This window comes from Mobula hypostoma, chromosome 30 (genome assembly GCF_963921235.1).
Source record: "Mobula hypostoma chromosome 30, sMobHyp1.1, whole genome shotgun sequence".
Lineage (NCBI taxonomy): Eukaryota > Metazoa > Chordata > Chondrichthyes > Myliobatiformes > Myliobatidae > Mobula > Mobula hypostoma.
In genome coordinates this window covers 20,895,262-20,922,126 of record NC_086126.1, presented here as the reverse complement: position 1 = coordinate 20,922,126, position 26,865 = coordinate 20,895,262, and the positions used below count along the sequence as shown (strand labels likewise).

Sequence of the window (26,865 nt, the reverse complement as noted above, 5' to 3'; positions counted from 1 at the left end):
TAACAACAGATTTCACGATGTTTGTCAGTCATATTAAACCTGATTCTGATTCTGACATACCTGTCCAAAGTGCCTTTTAAACGCTGTTTATGTACCTGCCTTAACCACTTCCTCCGGAGCCTCATTCAGTGTCCTGCCACTCTCAGCATGAAGTTGCCCCTTGTCCACTTTCAATGCTCCACTCTCACCTTCAAACGGTGATCTCTAGCTTTAGACTCTCCTACCTGCACCTGTGTCCTCCCCCATACCAGCACTCCTCCTGCCACCTCTACCCCCCTTCCCACCCCCACGGCGCCCTAGCCTCACCATTCTAAATACTCCTTTAACATACGAGGAGCGTTTGATGGCTCTGGGCTTGTACTCGCTGGAGATTAGAAGAATGAGGGGGGGATCTCATTGAAACCTGACAAATATTGGAAGGCCTTAATAGAGTGGATGTGGAGAGGATGTTTCCCATAATGGGGGAGTCTAGGACCAGAGGACACAGATAGAGAGGACGTGGAGAGGATGTTTCCTGTAGTGGGGGAGTCTAGGACCAGAGGACACAGATAGAGTGGATGTGGAGAGGATGTTTCCTATAGTGGGGGAGTCTAGGACCAGAGGACACAGATAGAGTGGATGTGGAGAGGATGTTTCCTATAGTGGGGGAGTCTAGGACCAGAGGACACAGATAGAGTGGATGTGGAGAGGATGTTTCCTATAATGGGGGAGTCTAGGACCAGGGGACACAGATAGAGTGGATGTGGAGAGGATGTTTCCTGTAGTGGGGGAGTCTAGGACCAGAGGACACAGATAGAGTGGATGTGGAGAGGATGTTTCCTATAATGGGGGAGTCTAGGACCAGGGGACACAGATAGAGTGGATGTGGAGAGGATGTTTCCTGTAGTGGGGGAGTCTAGGACCAGAGGACACAGATAGAGTGGATGTGGAGAGGATGTTTCCTATAATGGGGGAGTCTAGGACCAGGGGACACAGATAGAGTGGATGTGGAGAGGATGTTTCCTATAGTGGGGGAGTCTAGGACCAGAGGACACAGATAGAGTGGATGTGGAGAGGATGTTTCCTATAATGGGGGAGTCTAGGACCAGGGGACACAGATAGAGTGGATGTGGAGAGGATGTTTCCTGTAGTGGGGGAGTCTAGGACCAGAGGACACAGATAGAGTGGATGTGGAGAGGATGTTTCCTATAGTGGGGGAGTCTAGGACCAGAGGACACAGATAGAGTGGATGTGGAGAGGATGTTTCCTATAATGGGGGAGTCTAGGACCAGGGGACACAGATAGAGTGGATGTGGAGAGGATGTTTCCTATAATGGGGGAGTCTAGGACCAGGGGACACAGATAGAGTGGATGTGGAGAGGATGTTTCCTGTAGTGGGGGAGTCTAGGACCAGAGGACACAGATAGAGTGGATGTGGAGAGGATGTTTCCTATAGTGGGGGAGTCTAGGACCAGAGGACACAGATAGAGTGGATGTGGAGAGGATGTTTCCTATAATGGGGGAGTCTAGGACCAGGGGACACAGATAGAGTGGATGTGGAGAGGATGTTTCCTGTAGTGGGGGAGTCTAGGACCAGGGGACACAGATAGAGTGGATGTGGAGAGGATGTTTCCTGTAGTGGGGGAGTCTAGGACCAGAGGACACAGATAGAGTGGATGTGGAGAGGATGTTTCCTATAGTGGGGGAGTCTAGGACCAGAGGACACAGATAGAGTGGATGTGGAGAGGATGTTTCCTCTAGTGGGGTAGTCTAGGACCAGAGGACACAGTCTCAGTTTGGGAGGACATTCCTTTAGAACTGAGATGTGAAGGAATTTCTTTAGGCAGAGGTTGGTGAATCCGTGGAATTTGTTGCCACAGACAGCATTGGTTGTACCTCAGGCAGAGATTGATCAGTTCATGCTTGATAAGAAGACTAAAGGTTATGGGGAGAATGCAGGAGAATGGGGCGAAAAATAACAGCCATGATTTAATGGGCTGCATATACTCCTGTATCTCCTGATCTTCCACCTTTCTTCTTGGCTCAGTCAGCCCTGCTCAACCATGCATCACTAAGACCTCCTTCCTGCGAGGAACATGTTTGCATCTGCCTTGGTATGGGGACAGGTCCTGACTACACACACACCCAACGTGGGCGAAGCAACAATGCAATGAGTCTGAGCACGCAACCCATTCCCCCTCGGGGAATGAAGGTATGCCAGGCCGCACCCAGTTACAAAACTTGATGGGACATCTGACTGGAGGTCTGCCTTCATTTGTCAGACTCCTGTCCCCATCCACAACCTGTTACACAGAACCTGGCTGACAGTGACACTCCAAGGGCGTGGGTCCTGGGTGAAAACAGACATTACATCACTGAACCACAGAGAAGCCACGAGGAAGCTCGGGTATTTATGGGCTTCAAGGTAAAAGAGCGGAGGTTACTGAGCAGAGAAACTCAGCGATAACGTGGGGAGTGATAATGGCTCCAGGCCTGTGCTCGCTGGAATTGTGAGGAAGTAGGGAGGTTCTTATGGAAACCTATCGAATACTGAAGGGCCCAGAGCAGAGGTTCCCAACCTGGGGTCCATGGCTTAAAAAAGTTGGGAACCCCGGCGTAGAGTGGACGTGGTGGTGGGGTGGGGGGGGGGAACTATTTCCCATAGTGGGGGAGTCTAGGACCAGAGGGCACAGATAGAGTGGATGTGGAGAGGATGTTTCCTATAGTTGGGGAGTCTCAGACCAGAGGACACAGATAGAGTGGATGTGGAGAGGATGTTTCCTATAGTGGGGGAGCCTAGGACCAGAGGACACAGATAGAGAGGATGTGGAGAGGATGTTTCCTATAGTGGGGGAGTCTCAGACCAGAGGACACAGATAGAGTGGATGTGGAGAGGATGTTTCCTATAGTGGGGGAGTCTAGGACCAGAGGACACAGATAGAGTGGATGTGGAGAGGATGTTTCCTACAGTGGGGGAGTCTAGGACCAGAGGACACAGATAGAGTGGATGTGGAGAGGATGTTTCCTATAGTGCCTAAGACTTTTGCACAGTACTGTTGTTTCAGAATTATATTAACATGATATAAAAGAAATTTCCAGCTGCGCAGCAACCAAGGTTGTACGCGCGGGAGAACTTTGGTTACTGTGCGACTGAATGCCCGTACAGCTTACAAGGAACAGTGAGAGCAGCAGTGTCAACCACTGATTTCGTAATCACCAACAGTCAAATCTCAAAAAGCCCACTAGCTTTCTCCACCATATCCTAACAGGAAGTTCCTGTCATGCCCAATGTCACAGAGTCCAAGATGCATGGTTTTCCAACCTGAGGACAGATCAATCTTTGGTTTCTGTCTTTAGCTATGTCCCAATTTCTAAGCAGAGTATTGTGTGCAGATATACTGCAGAGAGCATCTTAACTGGCTGCATCACAGTCTGGTATGGGGTTGGGAGGGGACACTGCACAGGATCGAAATGAGATGCAGAAAGTTGTAAACTCAGTCAGCTCCATCATCGGCACCAGCCTCCCCAGCATCCAGGACGTCTTCAAAAGGTGGCATTCATCATTAAGGACCCCCATCACCCAGGACGTGCTCTCTCCTCATTGCTACCATCAGGGAGGAGGTACAGGAGCCTGAAGATGCACACTAAATACTTCAGGAACAGCTCCTTCCCCTCCGCCATCGGGTATCAGAACTGACAATGAACCCATGAACAAGTTTGTGAACCCTTTGCAATTATCTGGTTTTCTGCATTAATTACTCATAAAATGTGGTCTGATCTTCATCTAAGTCACAATACATCTGCCCACACTAATAACACACAAACAATTGAACAACTTCTTGTCAATACTGAGAACACCATTTAAACAATCACAGTCTAGGTTCAACGAAGTACGTGAACCGCTGGTGTGATCCTTCTATGAGAGTCAGGTGTTCCAATCAATGAGGTGAGATTGGAGGTGTGGGTTGTAAAGGTGCCCAGCCCTATAAAAAAAAGACACACAAAGTCAGCTTACTGACAGAGCCTGCTCTTCTCAAGAAAGATGTTTATGTGCACCATACCTCAATCAAAACAACTTTCAGAGGACCTTAGAAGAAGAATTGTACAGATGCACGAAGCTGGAAAAGGCTACAAAAACATTTCTAAAGATCTGAGTGGTCATCAGGCCACAGTTAGAGACATTGTCTACAAATGGAGTTAACTCAGTACTGTTGCTACTCTCCGTAGGAGTGGGCGTCCTGCAAAGATCACACCAAGAGCACAACGTGCAATGCTGAGGGAGATGAAAAAGAGAACCCAAGATAACAACAAAAGACCTGCAGAAATCTCTAGAACTTGCTGAAGTCTCTGTACGTGTCCACTAATAAGAAAAATACTGAACAAGGATGGTGTTCATGGAAGGACACCAATGCTCTCCAAAAATAACATTGCTGCATGTCTCAAATTTGCAAAAGACCACCTGGATGTTCCACAATGCTTCTGGAACAATGTTCCGTTGACAGATGAAACAGAAGTTGAACTTGGCAGAAATGCACACTGCTCTGGAGCAAAATAGGTACTGCACACCAACACCAAAACCTCATCCCAACTGTGAAGGAGCATCATGGTTTGGGGGTGGTTTGCTACCTTAGGGCCTGGACAATTTGCAATCATAGAGGGAACAATTAATTCAAAAATTATATTGACATTTTACAGGAGAATGCCAGAGTTGGGGTCCGTCACCTGAAGATTAATAAAAGTTGGATGATGCAACAAGACATTGACCTGAAACACAAGAGTAAATCAACAACAGAATGGTTTAAAAAGAAGAAAATTTGTGTTTTGGAATGGCCAATTCAGAGTCCAGATCCTACCCCGATTGAGATGCTGTGGCATGTTCTGAGGAGAGTTGTTCATAGTCATAGTATTAGTCATACTTTATTGATCCCGGGGGAAATTGGTTTTTGTTACAGTTGCACCATAAATAATAAATAGTAATAAAACCATAAATAGTTAAATAGTAATATGTGAATTATTTATGCAGGAAATAAGTCCAGGACCAGCCTATTGGCTCAGGGTGTCTGACCCACCAAGGGAGGAGCTGTAAAGTTTGATAGCCATGGCAGGAATGACTTTCTATGACGCTCAGTGTTGCATCTCGGTGGAATGAGTCTCTGGCTGAATGTACTCCCGTGCCCAACCAGTACATTATGTCGTAGATGGGAGACATTGTCCACGACGGCATGCAACTTGGACAGCATCCTCTTTTCAGACACCACCGTCAGAGAGTCCAGTTCCATCCCCACAACATCACTGGCCTTACGAATGAGTTTGTTGATTCTGTTGGTGTCTGCTACCCTCAGCCTGCTGCCCCAGCACACAACAGCATGTTCATGTAAGGTATCCCAGAAATATTGATGAACTGAAACAGTTTTGTATGGAGGAATGGTCTAAAGTTCCTCCTCACCGTTGTGCAAGTCTGTTCAACACCTACCGGAAACGTTTGGTGGAGGTTGTTGCTGCTAAAGGAGGTTCTACCAGTTATTAAATACAAGGGTTCACATACTTTTTCCAGCCTAGATTATGAATAATTAAACATGTTCAATAAAGACATGAAAAGTACAACTGTGATATTAGTGTAGGCAGATTGTGTTTGTCTATTATCGTGAGTTAAATGAAGATCAGACCACATTTTATGAGTAATTAATGCAGAAAGCCAGGCAACTGCAAAGAGCTCACAAACTTTTTCTTGCAATTGTATATTGCTAGGGTGCACAGTCCTGTAGGAATTTTATGTATTGCACTGTACTGCTGTGAGTGATGATAAACCTGATTCTGATATGGGTCTCTGTTGTGGACTGAGATTGGGAAGGGGGCAGAGAGAGGGGAATCATGGTCTGGAAAAGGGGAAGGGAGAGGGGAGGGAGTGGGGAGGGGGAGAGGGAGGGAGTGGTAAGGACCAGAGAGACATTCTGTAATGATCGATAAACCAATTGTTTGGGATCAAGTGTCTCAGAGCTGGGTGTGTCTGTACCTGCTCCACCTCCGCCCCCCCCCCCAATCCCTGACACTCCTTCTTTGCCACCTGTCCCACACCTCTCCCGCAGCACTCCACCCTAACCATTCCCCACATCCTTTGCTCCCGTCAGATTCACAAACTTGCTCTCCACTCCATGTTGACTAAAACAGTACTGTGCAAAATTCTCAGGCACCCAAGTTCTGCAGGAAGTATCCTATCCAGATGTATCACAGATCAGTACAGAAAGTGTCCTGCCCCAGATCACAGGAAACCGCAGGGAGTGGTGGACACAGCTCAGTCCCTCACGCAAACCAGCCTCCTCTCCCATGACTCCGTCTACCTTCCTGCTGCCTGCCTCTGGAAAGCAGCCAACATAATGAGAGCCCCCTCCCCACCGTGGACATTTGCTCTTCTCCCCCATCCCCACCCTCTGGCAGATGAAAAAAGCCTGACAGCATTTACCACCAGACCCAAGGGCAACTTGTATCACGCCATTTAGATTCTTCAGCAAACCTCTCACAGGCTAAAAGATAAACCCTCAAGCTCCTAATCTACTTCAATGTGATTACTGCAATGTGCTTTGTCTGTAACTGTAACATAATATTCTGCACTGTCTTCCTTCAGGGAAGAAATCAATAAGATTGAAAGGGTGCTGAGAAAATTTACAAGGACGTCGCTGGGATTTATGGATCTGAGTTCTAGGGAAATCTCTTAGAATATCTCCTGAGTATCTTCACTCACCAGCACTGAACCTATGCACTCACTGTCAAAGACTCTTCATCTTATGCTCTTGATACTTACTGCTTATTTTTGCTTCTTTGTGTTTACTGTGAATGATCCCGAGAACACGAATCTCAGGGTTGTGTATGGTGGCACATATGTTCTTTGCTAATGATGCTGAGACCCATCTTGGGATGCGCTAGGACTGATCATCAGTGACGTAACCTGGGAGTCATTGGGTTTCGGGTCTTTCAACATCAGCCACCCTCACCCAGGTGACCCAGTTGATCAGGCCCCAGCTTGTGCCCAGCAGCACTGGTCCACGGGTCACACCTCTTGACCCAAAGCCATGTGGAGGCTCGCTCAGCAGCCCCTGTGAGGGTCCCGATGGTTCTTTTCTTTGCAGCCCCATACTAAGGAGAGAGTAGGTTCTGCAGAGTGAGAACCAGCAAAACCTCCACACCCACCTCACATCGTGCCCTCCAGCCCTGTCTCTGGCACTGCTCTACCAGCTCCAGGTATTTGGCCTTCTTACTTTCAACTTTAAGGTTCCTTAAAGTTGTTATAGCTAGGGGTAGAAATGGGGACAAGCTCCCACTACCTATTAAATGCTCCCAATGGCGTGTGTCTCTAATAGCTTCTGACAACCAAGTCCAGCTCCTGGTCTACACGTGTGGCTTAGCCACTAAGCCCGGCAGAACAGCAGGAGAAGGGGCAAAGGTGGGTTACTGGTGCCTTAAAACCAGTCACTTGAGATGGACAGGGCTCGTTAGCAATGGTTAACAGATCATCTCGAAGAAGGCAAGCTCTGAACTCAAACCTCCGCTGCCTTGCAGTGATACCCACTCACGGGGGAGGCTTCGAGAGTAAACCCCGAGGGAAAATCCAGAGCTGGATTCCCTAAGGCAGTCCCACATTGAGTTCAACGCTGACTGGCAACTCCTGCGATGCTGCTGGTACCAAACTGTATTGGTCTCTGCCGTTCCTTTGGGTTCATCAGCTGCGTGGAGAGAGGGAGCTTGCTACATGGGCAACAGTTTGCTCTCCATATCGTACTGCCCAGGCTTGTGTATCTAGACAGCTAGAACACAACACCCATAGTCAATTCTGACTGACAGAGGATCTCACCTCACTTTGAACTTTAAGGTTAGCACTTTATTTCATCAAGTGCAGGAGAATGAGGGGAGATCTTATAGCAGAATAAAGCATCCGTTAGTCTCATGAGACCATAGATTTGCGCCTTGGAAGGTTTCCAGGGCGCAGGCCTGGGCAAGGTTGTATGGAAGACCAGCAGTTGCCCATGCTGCAAGTCTCCCCTCTCCACGCCACCGATGTTGTCCAAGGGAAGGGCATTAGGACCCATACAGCTTGGCACCGGTGTCGTCGCAGAGCAATGTGTGGTTAAGTGCCTTGCTCAAGGACACAACACGCTGCCTCAGCTGAGGCTCAAACTAGCGACCTTCAGATCACTAGACCGACGCCTTAACCACTTGGCCACGCGCACGCGCCAACCGAAATACAATGGTCTTCCAAGAGGAATACAGACCATTATCAATCTAACAGCGTACAGCGTAGAGCTTTCATGTACACCTCACTCTCAATCTGCCCCACTATGGTCATTCTCTCCTGTGGGGTTACTCCTAGACCACCCAGTTAGTTCAGATTGGCAACAGCACCTCCACCAGCACAAGGCTGTGTGTTCAGCCCCCTGCTCTAATTTGCTTTGCACGTATGACTGTGTGGCTAAGCACAGCTCCAATGTCATATTGTAGTTTGCTGGTGACAGCACTGTCGCGGGCCGAACCTTTCATTGGTTCTGTTATAGCTATTAATCTATAGGTTTATTGAGGATGCCCACAAGAAAATGAATCTCAGGGTTGCATATGGTGATATACGTGTACTTTGATAATGACTTTACTTGGATTTTGAATGTCTAGCAAGGTCCCACAGAACATGAGCACACAGAGAACGTGACTGACCTGCACAGACAGAAAGGCGGTGTAGGAAAGAAGCCTCTAGACTCACTCACCATCTTCATGATCTCGGGGTAGATGGGCTCGATGAGCAGCCCTCGACCCGTGGCGATGCACTCCACCAGCTCGTTGAGGGCCGCCCGCTTGATCTCTTTGCCCTTCAAGTCGGCGACGCAGTCCATGAAATCAAAGATGGTGCAGCACTGCTGCAGCTTCTTGCAGAAGAGGTCATGCAGCTCGGAAACCGGGGCATCTGCAGAGTGGAGACGTAAAGGAGGAGGAGCGGGTAAGGAAGGGAATCACCATGGTACAGTATCATACGCAAAATTCCCTCTAACGTGTTTTTACAGCCGCACAGACCAACCATTGCTCTGAGCAGGAAATTTTTACATGGCCTGGAAACTTTGCGAAACCTTAAATTCTAACAAGTTCCTAATTAAGAATTCTTATTAGATTACAATTTTTTTGAAAGATTACTTACCAAAGAAGTCAGAATATAGAATTTTTCACATCAAAAAAACCCATAACTCACAAGTAAACAATGTCAAGCAGTCAAAACAACCCACAGGCACAATGGCAAAAATAAAATGAAATAAAATGTTTTGACTAGATGGCGTCGGTGTTCACCAGGCCGGCGGTTTATTAACAATGAGCTACCGACTTCCATTCTGTGTTTATTTTACAATTTGTAACAGTGTTGTAACTTGAAACACCGACAATGTAAATACAATGAAAGTCCAAAACGTTTCAAAGTAAAGGTATGTTTATTATTCAAAAAATTTATGGATTATATTCATTAACACATAATTAATTACAGGGTATTGTCCTATATACAGTATTGTGCAAAAAACTTCGACACATATAAGACTTTTGCACAGTAATGTATTTGTCAACATGGAGCTGAGAGTGAGTTTGTACATCGGGCAGGAACAAAGAATGTTGAGAATGGTGAGGGTGGGGTGGCACAGGTGCACACACCCCCAGCCCTTAGATACCAGGCAAGGTCATTTGATTCCAAACAATTGGTTTACTGATCATTACAGAACGTCTCTCTGGTGCTTCCCACTCCCTCCCCTCTCCCTTTCCCCAACCATGATTCCCCTTTCCCTGCCCCCTTCCCACTCTCAGTCCACAATAGAGACCCATATCAGAATCAGGTTTATCATCACTCACGTGTCAGGAAATTTGTTTTTTTTTTGTGGAAGTACAGTGCAATATATATAAAATTATTACAGTACTGTACAAATATCCTAGGCACCGAAACTATATATATGTGCCTAAGAGTTTTGACAGTACTCTACCTACAGGAAAGATGTAAATTAGATTGAAAGAACACAGAGAATATTTACAAGGATGTTGCCAGGACTGGAGGACCTGAGTTATAAGGAAAGATTGAATAGTTTAGGACTTTATTTCTTGGAGCGTAGAAGATTGAGAGATTTGATAGAGGTATACAAAATGATGAGGGGTATAGATAGGGTAAATGCAAGCAAAGCTTTTTCCACTGAGGTCAGGTGAGACTACAAATGGAGGTCATGGGTTAAGGGTGAAAGGTGAAACGTTTAAGGGGACATCTTCACTCAGAGGATGGTCAGAGTGTAGAAGTGGTGGATGTGGATTTGATTTCAACATTGAAGAGAAGTTTGGATAGGTACATGGAAGGGAGGAGCGTGGAGGACTATGGTCTGGGTGCAGTCAACGGGACTAGGCGGAAGACCAGGTCGCCACAGGTTAGATGTTTCTGTACCATAGTGCTCTGTGACTCCAAAACCATGTCTTCCCTCATTCAGATTCTGCTGCAACTGTACTACTAAAATCTGGAGTGCCGAGTCGAATTCTGGTTCATGACAGAGCGGATAACATGAGAGGGGGTGCAGAGGGATCTACTAGGCTGCTACCCGGCCAGGAGGGTTACTCAGGTGAGAGAGTCCAGGCTGGAATTGTTTTCCATGGGAAACTTGAGGGGATTTTTAATTGAGTCGCCAGAACTAGATCCTGACCAAAACAACAACGGGCGTCGAGCCCAATCACATCAAGTACAAAAGAGAGTGTCACCTTCTTTGGAGAAGGAAGAAGAGAGAGAGAGAGAGAGAGAGAAAACTGAGACAGTGAAAATAAAAATAACTGGTTATACACAGAGGATGTACAAGACCGTGGATGTAGGAAAAATGGGGGGTTATTGGATGTAAGGGTAGGCACAACATTTTGCGCCACTGCTTTACACTGAGTGGCCACTTTACTAGGTACACCTGCTCGTTAATGCAAATAGCTAATCAGCAGCTACTCAATGCACAAAAGCATGCAGACATGGTCAAGAGGTTCAGTTGTTGTTCAGACCAAACATCAGAATGGGGAAGAAATGTGACTTTAACCCTAGAACGATTGTTGGTGCTAGACAGGCTGGTTTGATCATCTCACAAACTGGTGATCCCCTGGGGTTTTCACAAACTGTCTCGGGAGCAGGGGTTCCAGGGACCCCTACCATTAACTGAGGGGTCCGTGGAGCCCAGACTGGGAACTCCCGCTCTGGAGTTTACAGCGAATGCTGTGAAAAACAAAATAAAGACATCCAGTGAGTGGCAGTTCTGTGGGTGAAAACACCTTGTGAATGAGAGAGGTCAGAGGGGAATGGCCAGACTGGTTCAAGCTGACAGTAACTCAAATAACCACACGTTACAACAGTGGTGTGCAGAAGAGCATCTCTGAACACACAACACATTGAACCCTGAAGTGGACGGGCTACAGCAGCAGAAGGCCACGGAGATATGTGCAGTGGCTACTCTATTAGGGACAAGAGGTAACTAATAAAGTGGCCACTGAGTGTATGTTCTATGCTCTTAATAGATTCTGCAGGTCAGGTAGCATGTGTGGAGGGGAATAAACAGTCGACATTTCAGGTCGAGTGTCTGGCTTGCTGAGTTCCTCCCCCATTCTGAGTGTGTTGAACAGAGTTTACATTTTGTTTACGACTCCTCTGATCCGAAATGACCAGAGTTTGGGGCCCACAGCTATCCATCGGCAGGTGAGTGAGGATATTCCAACTGGAATATCTTTGTTTTTGTATTGTATTCCATTCCCACCAAGTTTATTAATGTTTCCCCTGCGGCCTGGTCAAAGGGCAGTTCTGTAGGCAGAGAGTGTGGCTGGCCAGTCATCCTCCAGCAAGCTAATGGGCAAATGGAATCTGATGGGAGGACGATGGGCCATGGAGAAACGGGACAGAGGTGAACAGGAGAACTCAGAAGTAGGAATGTGTGGGTGATTGGCAGATGGGGAAGATGGGGGCGATGGCACTGGTGGGATAAAGGGGAGGGGGAATTGAGATGGAGAGGAGATCTTACCAGAAGTTTGAAATGTTCAAGCATTAGGTTGGATGGAATCTGAGAAAAACAACCCATTTATCGAGAGGCCTAATCCGGCCCAGCACTCCGAACACTGCTTTGCCAGAATGACTAGTGCAGTGTCCACCCACTCTGAAGCCCAGGAAGAGAAGGAGTTACTCATCCATACAGTATAAAATCAAAGGATGCAGAGTTCCTTACTGTGATCAGCTTTATTCGTAGCTCCACTGCCTCTTGCCAGAACATCAGCAGAACCCATGTCGATTCCTCCCGAGAAAACCTTTCACTGCCGTGGTCCAACCTCCAACCGACAGCCAGACAGACAGAGACTCGAGTCATCACCTGGCCACCCCACCTCCCCCGTCAACACCTGACCCAACTTCGCTCCGCTCACCCAAAGACCCTTCCTTTGCAAACCTCCCTCCCCAACTATGAACCCGAGAGTGGGCGCACCTCCCCCACCCATTAGCCACAAACGCAGTGCAGGAGTTCCCAACCTGGAGTCCATGGCATTAAAAACAGTGATACCACATGCAATCTCTCCCTTTCTTTACCACTCAGGTCATTCTACAGTATGCACCCTCTTTCCTTGTCCCTACTTTGACCCTTCTTTACCCCTTCCCACCTCCCTAGACAAACAATCTCACCCCCCCGCTTCACAGAGCACCCATTACTTAGGACTCTCATAATTATTGCAGCACTCCCACTAACTTCCACAGCATCTCTTTCCCCTGAACGACTGGGAACTTGTGCCTCCTCATCACCCCACTGCCCCAAACTCACAGGTTACACTCTCTTTCTCCTCCAGGGTTCTCCCCCCCCCCGGCCATCCCCCTTCAGGACTTGGGCCTAACTGCTCTGAGGTCACAATTCCTTAGCCACCACTCATCCTGACTCACAGACCCCAGGGCTCGTGTGCCTCTCATCACCCCAGCACAAGAAACCCCTACAGGACCCAGGACCCAGGACCCAGTTGAGAACAGCTGGCAGCACAGTCGCACGCTGGCTCACTCAACACTTTACGTTTGGATCAGAGGTACACAGGGCCAGCAACTTTAAATTCCTCAGTGTCCTGGGGACACCATGCAGGTGCAATTATGAAGAAAGCACGGCAGCGTCTCTACTTCCTTCGAAGCTTGTGAAGATTCGGCATGATATCTATAACTTCGACTAACTTCTATAGATGTGTGGTGGAGAGTATATTGACCGGCTGCCTGGCATGGAAACACCAATGCCCTTGAATGGAAAATCCTACAAAAAGTAGTGGATACGGCCCAGTCCATCGTGGATAAAGCCCTCCCCACCATTGAGCACATTTACACGCAGGAAAGCAGGACCCATCATCAGGGACCCCCACCACCCAGGACATGCTCCCTTCTCACTGCTGCCATCAGGAAGAAGGCACAGGAGCCTCAGGACTCACACCATCAGGTTCAGGAACAGTTATTACCCCTCAACCATCAGGTTCCTGAACCAGAGGGGATAACCTCAACTCTGAACTGATTCCATCGGGAAGGAGGTACAGGAGCCTCAGGTCCCACACCACCAGGTTCAGGAACAGTTATTACCCCTCAACCATCAGGCTCCTGAACCAGTGAGGATAACCTCAGCTCTGAACTGATTCCATCGGGAAGGAGGTACAGGAGCCTCAGGACCCACACCACCAGGTTCAGGAACAGTTATTACCCCGCAACCATCAGGCTCCTGAACCAGTGAGGATAACCTCAACTCTGAACTGATTCCATCGGGAAGGAGGTACAGGAGCCTCAGGTCCCACACCACCAGGTTCAGGAACAGTTATTACCCCTCAACCATCAGGTTCCTGAACCAGTGAGGATAACCTCAACTCTGAACTGATTCCATCGGGAAGGAGGTACAGGAGCCTCAGGACTCACACCACCAGGTTCAGGAACAGTTATTACCCCTCAACCATCAGGCTCCTGAACCAGAGGGGATAACCTCAACTCTGAACTGATTCCATCGGGAAGAAGGTACAGGAGCCTCAGGTCCCACACCACCAGGTTCAGGAACAGTTATTACCCTCAACCATCAGGCTCCTGAAGCAGAGGGGATAACTTCACTCAACCTCACTTGCCCCATCACTGAACCATTCCCACAACCTATGGACTCACTTTCATCTCATGTTCTCGATATTTATTGTTTATTGATTTACTATTATTTATTTTTATATTTGTACAGTTTGTAGTCTTTAGCACACTGCTTGAACACCCAAGTTGGTGCGGTCTTCCATTGTTTCTATTACAGTTATTATCCTATAAAGGATTTATTGAGTATGCCCCCAGGAAGATGAACCTCAGGGTTGTATACAGTGACGTATATGTACTTTGATAATAAATTTATTGAATTGAATTGAACTTAATGATCTTTATTGTCATTATACATAGGTACAATGAAACTCTGTTTGGTTTCCTCTCAGGCAATTAAATAAAGCGGTAGATAAAAACAAGACAGTAATAGAAAAACAGTATTAAATAGATAAGTAGCAGAAAATAAGTTGCAGGAGCACCAGAATATCACAGTAATGCACAAAGTGCCGTTAGTGCAAGTATTTGAGTGCTTGTGTGCATGTGTGTGCTCACAGTTTCAGTCATTGGTCTGTGGGAGTGGTGTGATGGAGGCCACAGCTCTGGGATAGAAGCTGTTCCTCAGTCTGTTTGTTCTGGCTTTGAACTTTTAAACTTTGCGCCAGCAATCACTGACTGAGACTCAATTCCTGCCACTGTCAGGAAGGGTTTGTATGTTCTCCCCATTGGTGCGCGAGTTTAACCCAGGAAGGGGTTTGTATGTTCTCCCCATTGGTGCGCGAGTTTAACCCAGGAAGGGTTTGTATGTTCTCCCCATTGGTGCGTGAGTTTAACCCAGGAAGGGGTTTGTATGTTCTCCCCATTGGTGTGTGAGTTTAACCCAGGAAGGGGTTTGTATGTTCTCCCCATTGGTGCGCGAGTTTAACCCAGTGAGGGGTTTGTATGTTCTCCCCATTGGTGCGTGAGTTTAACCCAGGAAGGGGTTTGTATGTTCTCCCCAATGGCGCGCGAGTTTAACCCAGGAAGGGGTTTGTATGTTCTCCCCAATGGTGAGTGAGTTTAACCCAGGAAGGGGTTTGTATGTTCTCCCCATTGGCGAGTAAGTTTAACCCAGGAAGGGGTTTGTATGTTCTCCCCATTGGTGTGTGAGTTTAACCCAGGAAGGGGTTTGTATGTTCTCCCCATTGGCGAGTGAGTTTAATTTGTATGTTCTCCCCATTGGTGCGCGAGTTTAACCCAGTGAGGGGTTTGTATGTTCTCCCCATTGGTGCGCGAGTTTAACCCAGGAAGGGGTTTGTATGTTCTCCCCATTGGTGCGTGAGTTTAACCCAGGAAGGGGTTTGTATGTTCTCCCCATTGGTGTGTGAGTTTAACCCAGGAAGGGGTTTGTATGTTCTCCCCATTGGTGTGCGAGTTTAACCCAGGAAAGGGTTTGTATGTTCTCCCCATTGGTGCGTGAGTTTAACCCAGGAAGGGGTTTGTATGTTCTCCCCATTGGTGCGTGAGTTTAACCCAGGAAGGGGTTTGTATGTTCTCCCCATTGGTGCGTGAGTTTAACCCAGGAAGGGTTTTGTATGTTCTCCCCATTGGTGCACGAGTTTAACCCAGGAAGGGGTTTATATGTTCTCCCCATTGGTGAGTGAGTTTAACCCAGGAAGGGGTTTGTATGTTCTCCCCATTGGTGCGTGAGTTTAACCCAGGAAGGGGTTTGTATGTTCTCCCCAATGGCGCGCGAGTTTAACCCAGGAAGGGGTTTGTATGTTCTCCCCAATGGTGAGTGAGTTTAACCCAGGAAGGGGTTTGTATGTTCTCCCCATTGGCGAGTAAGTTTAACCCAGGAAGGGGTTTGTATGTTCTCCCCATTGGTGTGTGAGTTTAACCCAGGAAGGGGTTTGTATGTTCTCCCCATTGGTGCGTGAGTTTAACCCAGGAAGGGTTTTGTATGTTCTCCCCATTGGTGCACGAGTTTAACCCAGGAAGGGGTTTGTATGTTCTCCCCATTGGTGAGTGAGTTTAACCCAGGAAGGGGTTTGTATGTTCTCCCCATTGGTGCGTGAGTTTAACCCAGGAAGGGTTTTGTATGTTCTCCCCATTGGTGCACGAGTTTAACCCAGGAAGGGGTTTGTATGTTCTCCCCATTGGTGAGTGAGTTTAACCCAGGAAGGGGTTTGTATGTTCTCCCCATTGGTGCGTGAGTTTAACCCAGGAAGGGGTTTGTATGTTCTCCCCATTGGTGTGTGAGTTTAACCCAGGAAGGGGTTTGTATGTTCTCCCCATTGGTGTGCGAGTTTAACCCAGGAAAGGGTTTGTATGTTCTCCCCATTGGTGCGTGAGTTTAACCCAGGAAGGGGTTTGTATGTTCTCCCCATTGGTGCGTGAGTTTAACCCAGGAAGGGGTTTGTATGTTCTCCCCATTGGTGCGTGAGTTTAACCCAGGAAGGGTTTTGTATGTTCTCCCCATTGGTGCACGAGTTTAACCCAGGAAGGGGTTTGTATGTTCTCCCCATTGGTGAGTGAGTTTAACCCAGGAAGGGGTTTGTATGTTCTCCCCATTGGTGCGTGAGTTTAACCCAGGAAGGGGTTTGTATGTTCTCCCCAATGGCGCGCGAGTTTAACCCAGGAAGGGGTTTGTATGTTCTCCCCAATGGTGAGTGAGTTTAACCCAGGAAGGGGTTTGTATGTTCTCCCCATTGGCGAGTAAGTTTAACCCAGGAAGGGGTTTGTATGTTCTCCCCATTGGTGTGTGAGTTTAACCCAGGAAGGGGTTTGTATGTTCTCCCCATTGGCGAGTGAGTTTAACCCAGGAAGGGGTTTGTATGTTCTCCCCATTGGTGCACGAGTTTAACCCAGGAATGGGTTTGTATGTTCTCCCCATTGGTGAGTGAGTTTAACCCAGGAAGGGGTTTGTATGTTCTCCCCATTGGCGAGTGAGTTTAACCCAGGAAGGGGTTTGTATGTTCTCCCCATTGGCGAGTGAGTTTAACCCAGGAAGGGGTTTGTATGTTCTCCCCATTGGTGCGCGAGTTTAACCCAGTGAGGGGTTTGTATGTTCTCCCCATTGGTGCACGAGTTTAACCCAGGAAGGGGTTTGTATGTTCTCCCTATTGGTGCGCGAGTTTAACCCAGGAAGGGGTGTGTATGTTCTCCCCATTGGTGCGTGAGTTTAACCCAGGAAGGGGTTTGTATGTTCTCCCCATTGGTGCACGAGTTTAACCCAGGAAGGGGTTTGTATGTTCTCCCCATTGGTGAGTGAGTTTAACCCAGGAAGGGGTTTGTATGTTCTCCCCATTGGTGCGTGAGTTTAACCCAGGAAGGGGCTTGTATGTTCTCCCCAATGGCGCGCGAGTTTAACCCAGGAAGGGGTTTGTATGTTCTCCCCAATGGTGAGTGAGTTTAACCCAGGAAGGGGTTTGTATGTTCTCCCCATTGGTGTGTGAGTTTAACCCAGGAAGGGGTTTGTATGTTCTCCCCATTGGTGCGCGAGTTTAACCCAGGAAGGGGTTTGTATGTTCTCCCCACTGGCATGTGAGTTTACTCCAGGTCTTCCGATTTCTTCCCACATTCCGAAGACACACGGGTTAGAATTGGTAAACCGTGGGCACGCCATGTTGGTGCTGGAAGCGTGGTGAAACTTGCAGGCTACCCCAGCACGTCCTCAGACTGTGTTGGTTACTGACCCATTTCACTGCATGTTTTCATGTACACGTGACAAATAAATCTAATCTTCATCTTTCTCGATAAAGGTGCCAAGATGGGTCAAAGCCCCCCAGCTGCGTGCAGATCTGTTTGCCCAATTACAGGAAGGGCACAAGTTGTGGAAACTTTGCAGAGCGAGTTTGTCCAACCTTTCTTTTCAGCACATGCCTTCGAATCCAGGCAGCAACGTGACCAATCTCGTCTGCACTTTATCCACAGCTTCTACATCTACATCCTTCCTGTAAAGGGGCGACCAGATTCATTGAAAGTGGCGTCACAGGAAGAAAGCTTCATGAAACAAGTATTGAGTGCAGGAGATGGGATGGGATGTTATGTTGAAGACGTTGGTGAGGCCTAATTTGGAGTATTGTTTGCAGTTTTGTAGCCTACCTACAGGAAAGATGTAAATCAGGTTGAAAGAATACAGAGAAAATTTACAAGGGTGTTGCTGGGACTGGAGGACCTGGGTTAGATGGAAAGACTGAACAGGTTAGGTCTTCATTCCCTGGAACGTAGAAGATAGAGAGAAGATTTGATAGAGATATGCAAAATTATGAGGGGTATGGACAGGCTTTTATACTGAGGTTGGGTGGGACTACAACTAGAGGTCATGGGTAAGGGTGAAAGGTGAGAAGTTTAAGGAGAAATGACGGGAAACTTCTTCACTCAGAGGGTGGTCAGAGTGTGGAACAAGCTGCCAATGGAGGTGCTGCATGCAAGTTCAGTTTCAACGTTCAAGTGAAGTTTGGATAGGTAGGGGTACGGAGGGCTATGGTCCAGGAGACGGGAGTAGGCAGTCTAAATGGTTTGGCACAGACTAGATGGGCAGAAGGGCCTGTGTATGTGCTGTACTTTTCTATGATCCTAGGACTCTATAATTGAATGTATTAATTCAGATTACTTTATATACATTGGATTCCAGTTAATTGGAACACATGAGAACCAGTACATTTCGGCCCAATAACGCAGTTGGCGCAATTAGCCGAAGTTTTATGAAAATAGTCAAAAAAGACAAACTGAGTAACAAATTAGATAGTTAAACAAAATACAGAACAGCAACAGCACTGCAGTACCATAAAACTGTGTAGTAGTTATCGACCGAGGAATACATCCAGTGTTCACAATGAACAAAATCAGAGCAAACATCGAGTGCCGATAATGGACGACCTTCATACAATGCTTTCAACCACTGCATCCTCCAAATCATTATAACATTCAAGATGATTGTAGATGGATTCAAGTTCTTCCCACACATCCACTCTATCTGTGCCCTCTGGTCTGAGACTACCCCACCATAGGAAACATCCTCTCCACATCCACTCTATCTGTGTCCTCTGGTCCTAGACTCCCCCACTATAGGAAACATCCTCTCCACATCCACTCTGTCTGTGTCCTCTGGTCCTACACTCCCCCACTATAGGAAACATCCTCTCCACATCCACTCTATCTGTGCCCTCTGGTCTGAGACTCCCCCACTATAGGAAACATCCTCTCCACACCCACTCTATCTGTGTCCTCTGGTCCTAGACGCCCCCACCATAGGAAACATCCTCTCCACATCCACTCTATCTGTGTCCTCTGGTCCTAGACTCCCCCACTATAGGAAACATCCTCTCCACATCCACTCTGTCTGTGTCCTCTGGTCCTACACTCCCCCACTATAGGAAACATCCTCTCCACATCCACTCTATCTGTGCCCTCTGGTCTGAGACTCCCCCACTACAGGAAACATCCTCTCCACATCCACTCTGTCTGTGTCCTCTGGTCCTAGACTCCCCCACTGTAGGAAACATCCTCCCCACGTCCACTCTATCTGTGTCCTCTGGTCCTAGACTCCCCCACTATAGGAAATATCCTCTCCACATCCACTCTGTCTGTGTCTTCTGATCCTAGACTCCCCCACTATAGGAAACATCCTCTCCACATACACTCTATCTAGGCCTTTCAATATGCAATAGATTTCAAGGAGATCCCCCCCCCCAATGAGCTCGTCTAAATTCCAGTGAGTAGAGATCCAATCACTCCTCATATGTTAACCCTTTCATTCCTGGAATCATTCTCCTCCAGACCCTCTCCAATGTCAGCACATCCTTTCTTAAATGAGGGGCCCAAAACCGCTCACAATACTCCGACCAGTACCTTAAGGCTGATTTATACTTGTGCATCAAATGTACACCGTAGGTACGGCGTAGCAGTGTACCTTACGCTGTACTCTACGCCAACCCTACGCCGCAGCCTAACGCTCACCTCTCCCAAAATGTAACTACGTGTCACGGCATCGCAGACCGCAACAAACTGTGATTGATCCGCTTGGTAGCATCCAGCTGCAATGCTTTCCATAAAGCTTTACAGACCTCCGAGATTATGGAGGACCCTGAGCTAGCTGCTAAAGCCTGTTGACCTCCACCTGAAGCTAAAACTCGAATGGTGATTGCCAGTCTCAGAGTATACTGTGCGCATACTGATGCGAAATAAATGGTTGGAGACGATGAACCAAATCGTCAAATCTACCTGCCAACATCCAAAAATATTTGAAGTGCATTTCCTCATCCATGTCTCTCGGTGGCCTGACAAGAACAGAAAATTCTGGCTCTGTCCGCCAGAGAAAGCAGGATCTCCCAGTGGCCACACATTTTAATTCTACATCCCATTCCCATTCTGACATGTCTATCCACGGCTTCCTCTACTGTAAAGATGAAGCCACACTCAGGTTGGAGGAACAACACTTTATATTCTGTCTAGGTAGCCTCCAACCTGATGGCATGAACATTGACTTCTCTAACTTCCACTAATGCCCCTCCTCCCTTTCGTACCCCATCCGTTATTTATTTATATACACACATCCTTTCTCACTCTCTCCTTTTTCTCCCTCTGTACCTCTGACTATACCCCTTGCCCATCCTCTGGGTCTGCCCCCCCACCTTTTCCTTCTCCTTGGGCCTCCTGTCCCGTGATCCTCTCATATCCCTTTTGCCAATCACCTGTCCAGCTCTTGGCTCCATCCCTTCCCCCTTCCCCCTCCCCCTCCCACTTTCAAATCTCTTACTAGCTCTTCCTTCAGTTAGTCCTGACGAAGGGTCTCGGCCCAAAACGTCGACTGTACCTCTGAGATGCTGCCTGGCCTGCTGCGTTCACCAGCAACTTTGATGCATGTTGCTTGAATTTCCAGCATCTGCAGAATTCCTCGTGTTTACAGAAAATTCACACTCCTTCAGTTTCAGTCGCCACTGTTTGAAGTTTGAGTTTCTTCATGTTGAGTTTCAACACGAAGAAACTCAACACAGTGGCACAGAAACCCCACCGTCAACTAGCGTTTTGGCGGTGAATTGCAGAGTGACACAGACACACCAACGCGCAAGTATAAATGCTCACAACAGCATAGCCCACTTGCGTAGGCTACAGCGTAAGCTAGTACGCTCAAGTATAAATCAGCCTTTATTAAGCCTCAGCATCACATCCTTGCTTTTATATTCTAGTCCTCTCGAAATCAATGTTAACATTGCATTTGCACCAACTCAGCCTGCAAGTTAACCTTCATCGCGCAACCCAGTCCTCCCTCTCCAGCAGAAGAACTATGGCCCTCCCACACCGAGCCCTTGCGGTGGCCGCACTCAGCTTCCGTGCGTTCCTCTACCACAGGAGCCCTCGGTTAACAGCCGGGATTCACTGTTGTGAGCCCCTGCTCGACGGACACCTCAACGTGCTGGCAGACCAACAGGACAGCAGATTTGAGCAAATGGAGTCTTATAAGAATCAAAACCACCATCAGGTTTACTATCACTGGCAATTTGTTAACTTAGCAGCAGCAGAATAAGGAAATATAGAAAGAAAAATTAATAATAAATATATTGCAGTACATACATATACATGTATATTAAATAAATTAAAAATAGTGCAAAAACAGAAATAATATATATTTGAAAAAGTGAGGTGCTCATGAGTTCTATGCATATTCAAGGCTGATTTATACTTCTGCGTCAAATGGACGCTGTAACCTACGCAAGTAGCCTACGCGTGTTGTGAGCATTTATACTTGTGCGTTGGTGTGTCTGTGTCGCTCTGCAATTCGGGCACATCGCACATGCGCACACACCTGCCCGTGCAAGGCTTCATGGTCTTGGTAGTCTTTCTCAGGGTAAACAAGTTTAAAGCGAGCGTCTTTTATCGTAAAAGCGAAATGTGTCCTCCATGATTTCGGAGGTCTGTAAAGCTTTATGGAAAGCATTGCACCAGAGTTCCTTCCCTGCCCTTCAGTCAGCCAATGGGAAGCTATTGCAGCGAAGGAGGAAATGCGATGCTACCAAGCGGACCAATCACAGTTGTTGCGGTTTGCAGTCTGCATTGCCGCGACACATAGGTACATTTTGGGAGAGGTGTGCGTCAGGCTATGGCTTAGGGATCCAGGTAGACACTGCATAGGGTTTGCTGCAACGCCGTACCTACAGCGTCGATTTGACGGATAAGTATAAGTCAGCCTTTAGAAATATGGCAGAGGGGAAGAAGCTGTTCTGAGTCACTGAGGGTGTGCCTTCAGGCTTCTCAGTGAGAAGAGGGCACGTCCTGGCTGATGGGAGTCCTTAATGATGGATGGGCAATGTCCCTGGTGATGGAAGCAGCTCTCTCTGAACTGTTCCCACAACCTACAGACTCACTTTCAAGGACTCTTCATCTCATGTTCTCCATATTTATTGCTTATTTATTATTATTTCTTCTTTCTTTTTGTATTTGCACAGTTTGTTGTCTAAATTACACTGGTTCACGCAATCTTTCATTGATTCTGTCACGATTATTGGATTTATTGAGTATGCCAGCAAGGAAATGAGCCTCAGGATCTTTCAAGTTAAATTTACTTTGAACGTGGCCACACAGGTGCACCTTCACACAGAGAGGGTGATGAGAGTTGGACGGGCTGTCAGCGAAAGTGGTGGGTGCAGGTTTGATTTCAATATTTAAGAGAACTTTGGACAATTACATGGATGGAAGGGGTATGGAGGGCTACGGACAATGGGAGAATAACAGTTGGCATGATCTAGATGGGCTGAAGGACCCATTTCTGTGCTGCGGTGTTCAATGACTCTACTGCCGTGGACTGGAAATTGATATTGAAAATTCCAGCTTACTCATCCTCTCTGACTGCAAGCACAACGTCAGTCACTGACAATGGCCACAACTAATCAATCAGGAGAGTGCGTTGCTTCTGAACCAATGAGGAGAGTGCGTTGCTTCTGAACCAATGAGGAGAGTGCATTGCTTCTGAGCCAATGAGGAGAGTGCACTGCCCCTGGACCAATGAGGAGAGTGCACTGCCCCTGGACCAATGAGGAGAGTGCACTGCCCCTGGGCCAATGAGGAGACTGCGCTGCTTCTGCACGGCCTCCAAATGCAACTGCTCCAAAGCCTAATGAATTTTTGATGCGACCGATAAGCAGGACATAAAAATGTTCCCTCACCCTCCGAGCTGCCTCAACAGCAGGAACGCTGTCTCTCTCAGGAGCAGCTTCCGAACCTGAATGTGCATATCCCAGCTGCCCCTCAGGACACACTGCTTCTGCTGAACTATGCACCTTGTAGAATATGGCCTGCCATCGCAATGTACAATCACGGCCACACCTGGGCCAGGAATCCGGGACGTGTTGCTCAGTGCTGTCTTTATTTATTCAGTGATACAGCAGGGAGCAAGACCTCCCAGTCTTCGAGCCACGCCACCCCTGCAAGCCCCCACAATCCCAATTTAACCCAAACCCCATCATGGGACCACTGACAACGACCGATTACCTACCCAGTCTTTGGACTGCGGGAGGAAACCAGAGCAGCTGCAGAAACCCACTCACTCCATGGGAGAGGACGGACAGTGACCTCCCTCTGGATGGTAGCAATGGCATGCCCTGGGTGAGGGGGGTCCTTAATAGTGGACTCCGCCTTTCTGAGATACCGATGGAGGCTGGTTCCCAAGATGGAGTTGACTAATTTTACAACTTTCTGTTGCTTCTTTCAGTCCTGTGCAGTTGCACCCCCGCCACCCCTCCCACACCCGCACCAGACCTGTCAGAACTTTCAAGTGTTTTAGGTGACAAACCAAACCTCTTCAAACTCCTAATGAAATATAGCCGCTGGTTTGCCTTCTTTACAACTGCATTGATATGTTGGGCCCAGGTTCGATCCTCAGAGATCTTGACAACCCAGGAACATGAAACTGCTCCCTCTCTCCACTTCTGATCCCTCTACGAGTATTGGCTCGTGTTCCTTTGTCTTACCCTTCCTGAAGTCCACAATCAGCTCTTTTGCCTTACTGACATTGTTGCTGTGACACCACTCAACCAGCTGATATAGCTCGCTCCTGTATGCCCTCTCGTCTCCATCTGAGATTCTGCCAACAATGGTTGTATCATCAGCAAATTTATAGATGGTGTTTGAGCTGTGCCTAGCCACGCAGTCATGGGTGTAGAGAGCGAAGAACAGAGGGCTAAGCACACATCCCTGAGGTGTGTCCCGGTGTTGATTGTCAGCAAGGAGGAGATATCATCACCAATCCGCACAGATTGTGATCTTCCAGTTAGGAAGTTGAGGATCCAGTTGTAAAAGGAGACGGCACAGGAAGCTGAAGGCACACACTTGACGATTCAGGAACAGATTCTTCCCCTCCGCCATCAGATTTCAGAATGGACATTGAACCCATGAACACCACCTATTTTTTTTATTTCTGTTAAACTACTTATTTAAGTTTTTATTTTTACTAGACAGCAGGGTGACCCGTTAGGGCACCCTCTGAGAGAAGGGTAGTGCAGTCTGATGTGACCAGAATGAACATTAGATTTTCCTGAATGCTATTGCTATCTCTTTGATTTGGAAATTAAAGAATTAAAACTCAGCTTATTAAAGAAGAAAGACGCATAGCAAGACAAATATGTGACCATAATAAACATTAACTATCCATGAAGTAAATTTGAAGGAATCAGGCTTGCTGGGTCGGGTCTGGAATTAAATGTTCGATGTAATGATGGATTTGGCCTTGAATAATCATAGAAAGATTGCATCGATTCCTAGACTTTTTTGGCACCAAAGGACGTCATTTGGGAGAGACAATTGTATTGTCTGATGTTCTTCCTGAACTCGTTTGCAATAGGTTCATCATTGCTGTACAAATTGAGGAGTTCATTAGGAAGAGGCTGCAAATTGCCTATCCTGACCTTTCCCTTCATACAGCAGAAATGTGCGGCTTCTCCAGTGAACAGGAAGGCACGACAGTGAGGGCATACTCTGGTCATCGAACCAACATCAGCAGAAATGTGATGGCATGCCAGTCGTGTATTTTGCCTTGCTCTTTCTCTGTCGAGGTATTGTCGTCGAAAGCAGCCATTGTCGTCGAAAGCAGCCATTGTCGTCTTCAGCAACTCTCGCAATAATTACTCTGTGCCGCATATTCTCAAGTTGATCTTTCCTTTTCTCCCATGTCTCTTCCTCTCTCCTCCTCCTCTGCCTGTTTTTGTCATTCTGGAGATGCGCAGCCCTTTCACCCTTCGTCTCATCTCTTCTACCATTTGTTCTTTCTCTCTGATCCTGGAGTCGTGCGGCCCTGGCCTGATTGGATTCTTGTTCTCTCCTCCGTCTGTGCCTATTGTTGTCATTTTGAGACATGCATACCTGTCCTCCTCTGTCTCGTCTTCTATCATCCTTTTTATCCTGACTCTTTGATCCTGGAGTTGTGCGGCCCAGGCCTCATCCGATTGTTGTTCTCTCCCTCTCCTTGCCGCTTCCCAACGACTTTTGGCGTCATCTCTTGGCATCACCCTTCTCTTTCCACCTGGCATAATTAGGTTATCTATATATTTTTACCCAAGTGCTTGATCGAAGATAGGAAGCAGGAACACCAAAGCCTCCAAGCTGCTGAGGCTGGCCGTGCGTCGTGGTGTGGGGTTGTGGTCTCCATGGAAGGTGGAAGCGGCTCTGTGAGCATCGTGAGGTGCTGCTGAGGCTGGCCGTGCGTCGCCGTGTGGGGTCGCAGTCTCTATGGAAGGTGGAGCCGGCTCTGTGAGCATCGTGAGGTGCTGCTGAGGCTGGCCGTGCGTCGTGGTGTGGGGTCGCGGTCTCCATGGAAGGTGGAGCCGGCTCTGAGAGCATCGTGAGGTGCTGCTGAGGCTGGCCGTGCGTCACGGTGTGGGGTCGCGGTCTCCATGGAAGGTGGAGCCGGCTCTGTGAGCATCGTGAGGTGCTGCTGAGGCTGGCCGTGCGTCGCGGTGTGGGGTCGCGGTCTCCATGGAAGGTGGAGCCGGCTCTGTGAGCATCGTGAGGTGCTGCTGAGGCTGGCCGTGCGTCGCGGTGTGGGGTCGCGGTCTCCATGGAAGGTGGAGCCGGCTCTGTGAGCATCGTGAGGTGCTGCTGAGGCTGGCCGTCGCATGCGTCGGGTTGTGGCATCCCGATTTCCATGATGGCCGATCGGGTCTCGGGTGAAAGGCAACCTGCTGATTTTTGGCGAATGAGTAATTTTACACGAATATATAACCCTGAACTTTGCCTGCATTCTGTAAGTTAGCACATTTTAATCCCATTTAGCCAAAAAAGTGCCACTGTAATGCACTGTTTGCACTAATTGGAGGTCATAAACAGACAAGCAGACAGACAGAGCATGAGAGTTTTCATAGTATATAGATGTAGGGGGGAGATACATCTTTACCGGGGGAGGGGGGTTTATAGTACTCCTTCCCTCCGCTAGCCTGCAGGTCACCCTTGGGCAAGGTGTGGCACCTGCTTAGCCCCCGATCAGGGTCACGCGAAACATAGTAATGGCTGGGTTCACCCATCCTGTGGAGACACTGTCCAGAAGACAGTGGCAAACCCCCCCTGTAGAAAAACTTGCCAAGAACAATCACGGTCATGGAAAGACCATGATCGCCTACATCATACGACACAGCACACGATGATGATGAGTGTAGATGGCATTAACAGTTCAGCATGAGGTGGTCGGCTAAAGGGTTAAGGTCTGTGCTGTACAATGCTCTGAGTGGGTGGTTTCCCAGGGTAAGGGAGTCTAATACCAGGGCACCTGAGCTGCAAGCTTTTCCACACAGGGAACAAGACACTTGTACAGCCCAGGTTCTTAACTCTTTTTATGTCAT

At 47.9% G+C, this 26,865-nt stretch overlaps 1 protein-coding gene across 1 annotated transcript in view; it reads right to left on the bottom strand.

Annotated features, from left to right (window-relative positions):
- ppp2r5b (protein phosphatase 2, regulatory subunit B', beta) overlaps nt 1-26,865 on the bottom strand; it is a 96,093-nt gene that overhangs the window by 38,851 nt on the left and 30,377 nt on the right. The window contains exon 2 of the mRNA XM_063036448.1: nt 8,727-8,923. Within this exon, the coding sequence (XP_062892518.1) occupies nt 8,727-8,923 (197 nt within the window). The remainder of the gene's footprint in view (nt 1-8,726; nt 8,924-26,865) is intronic.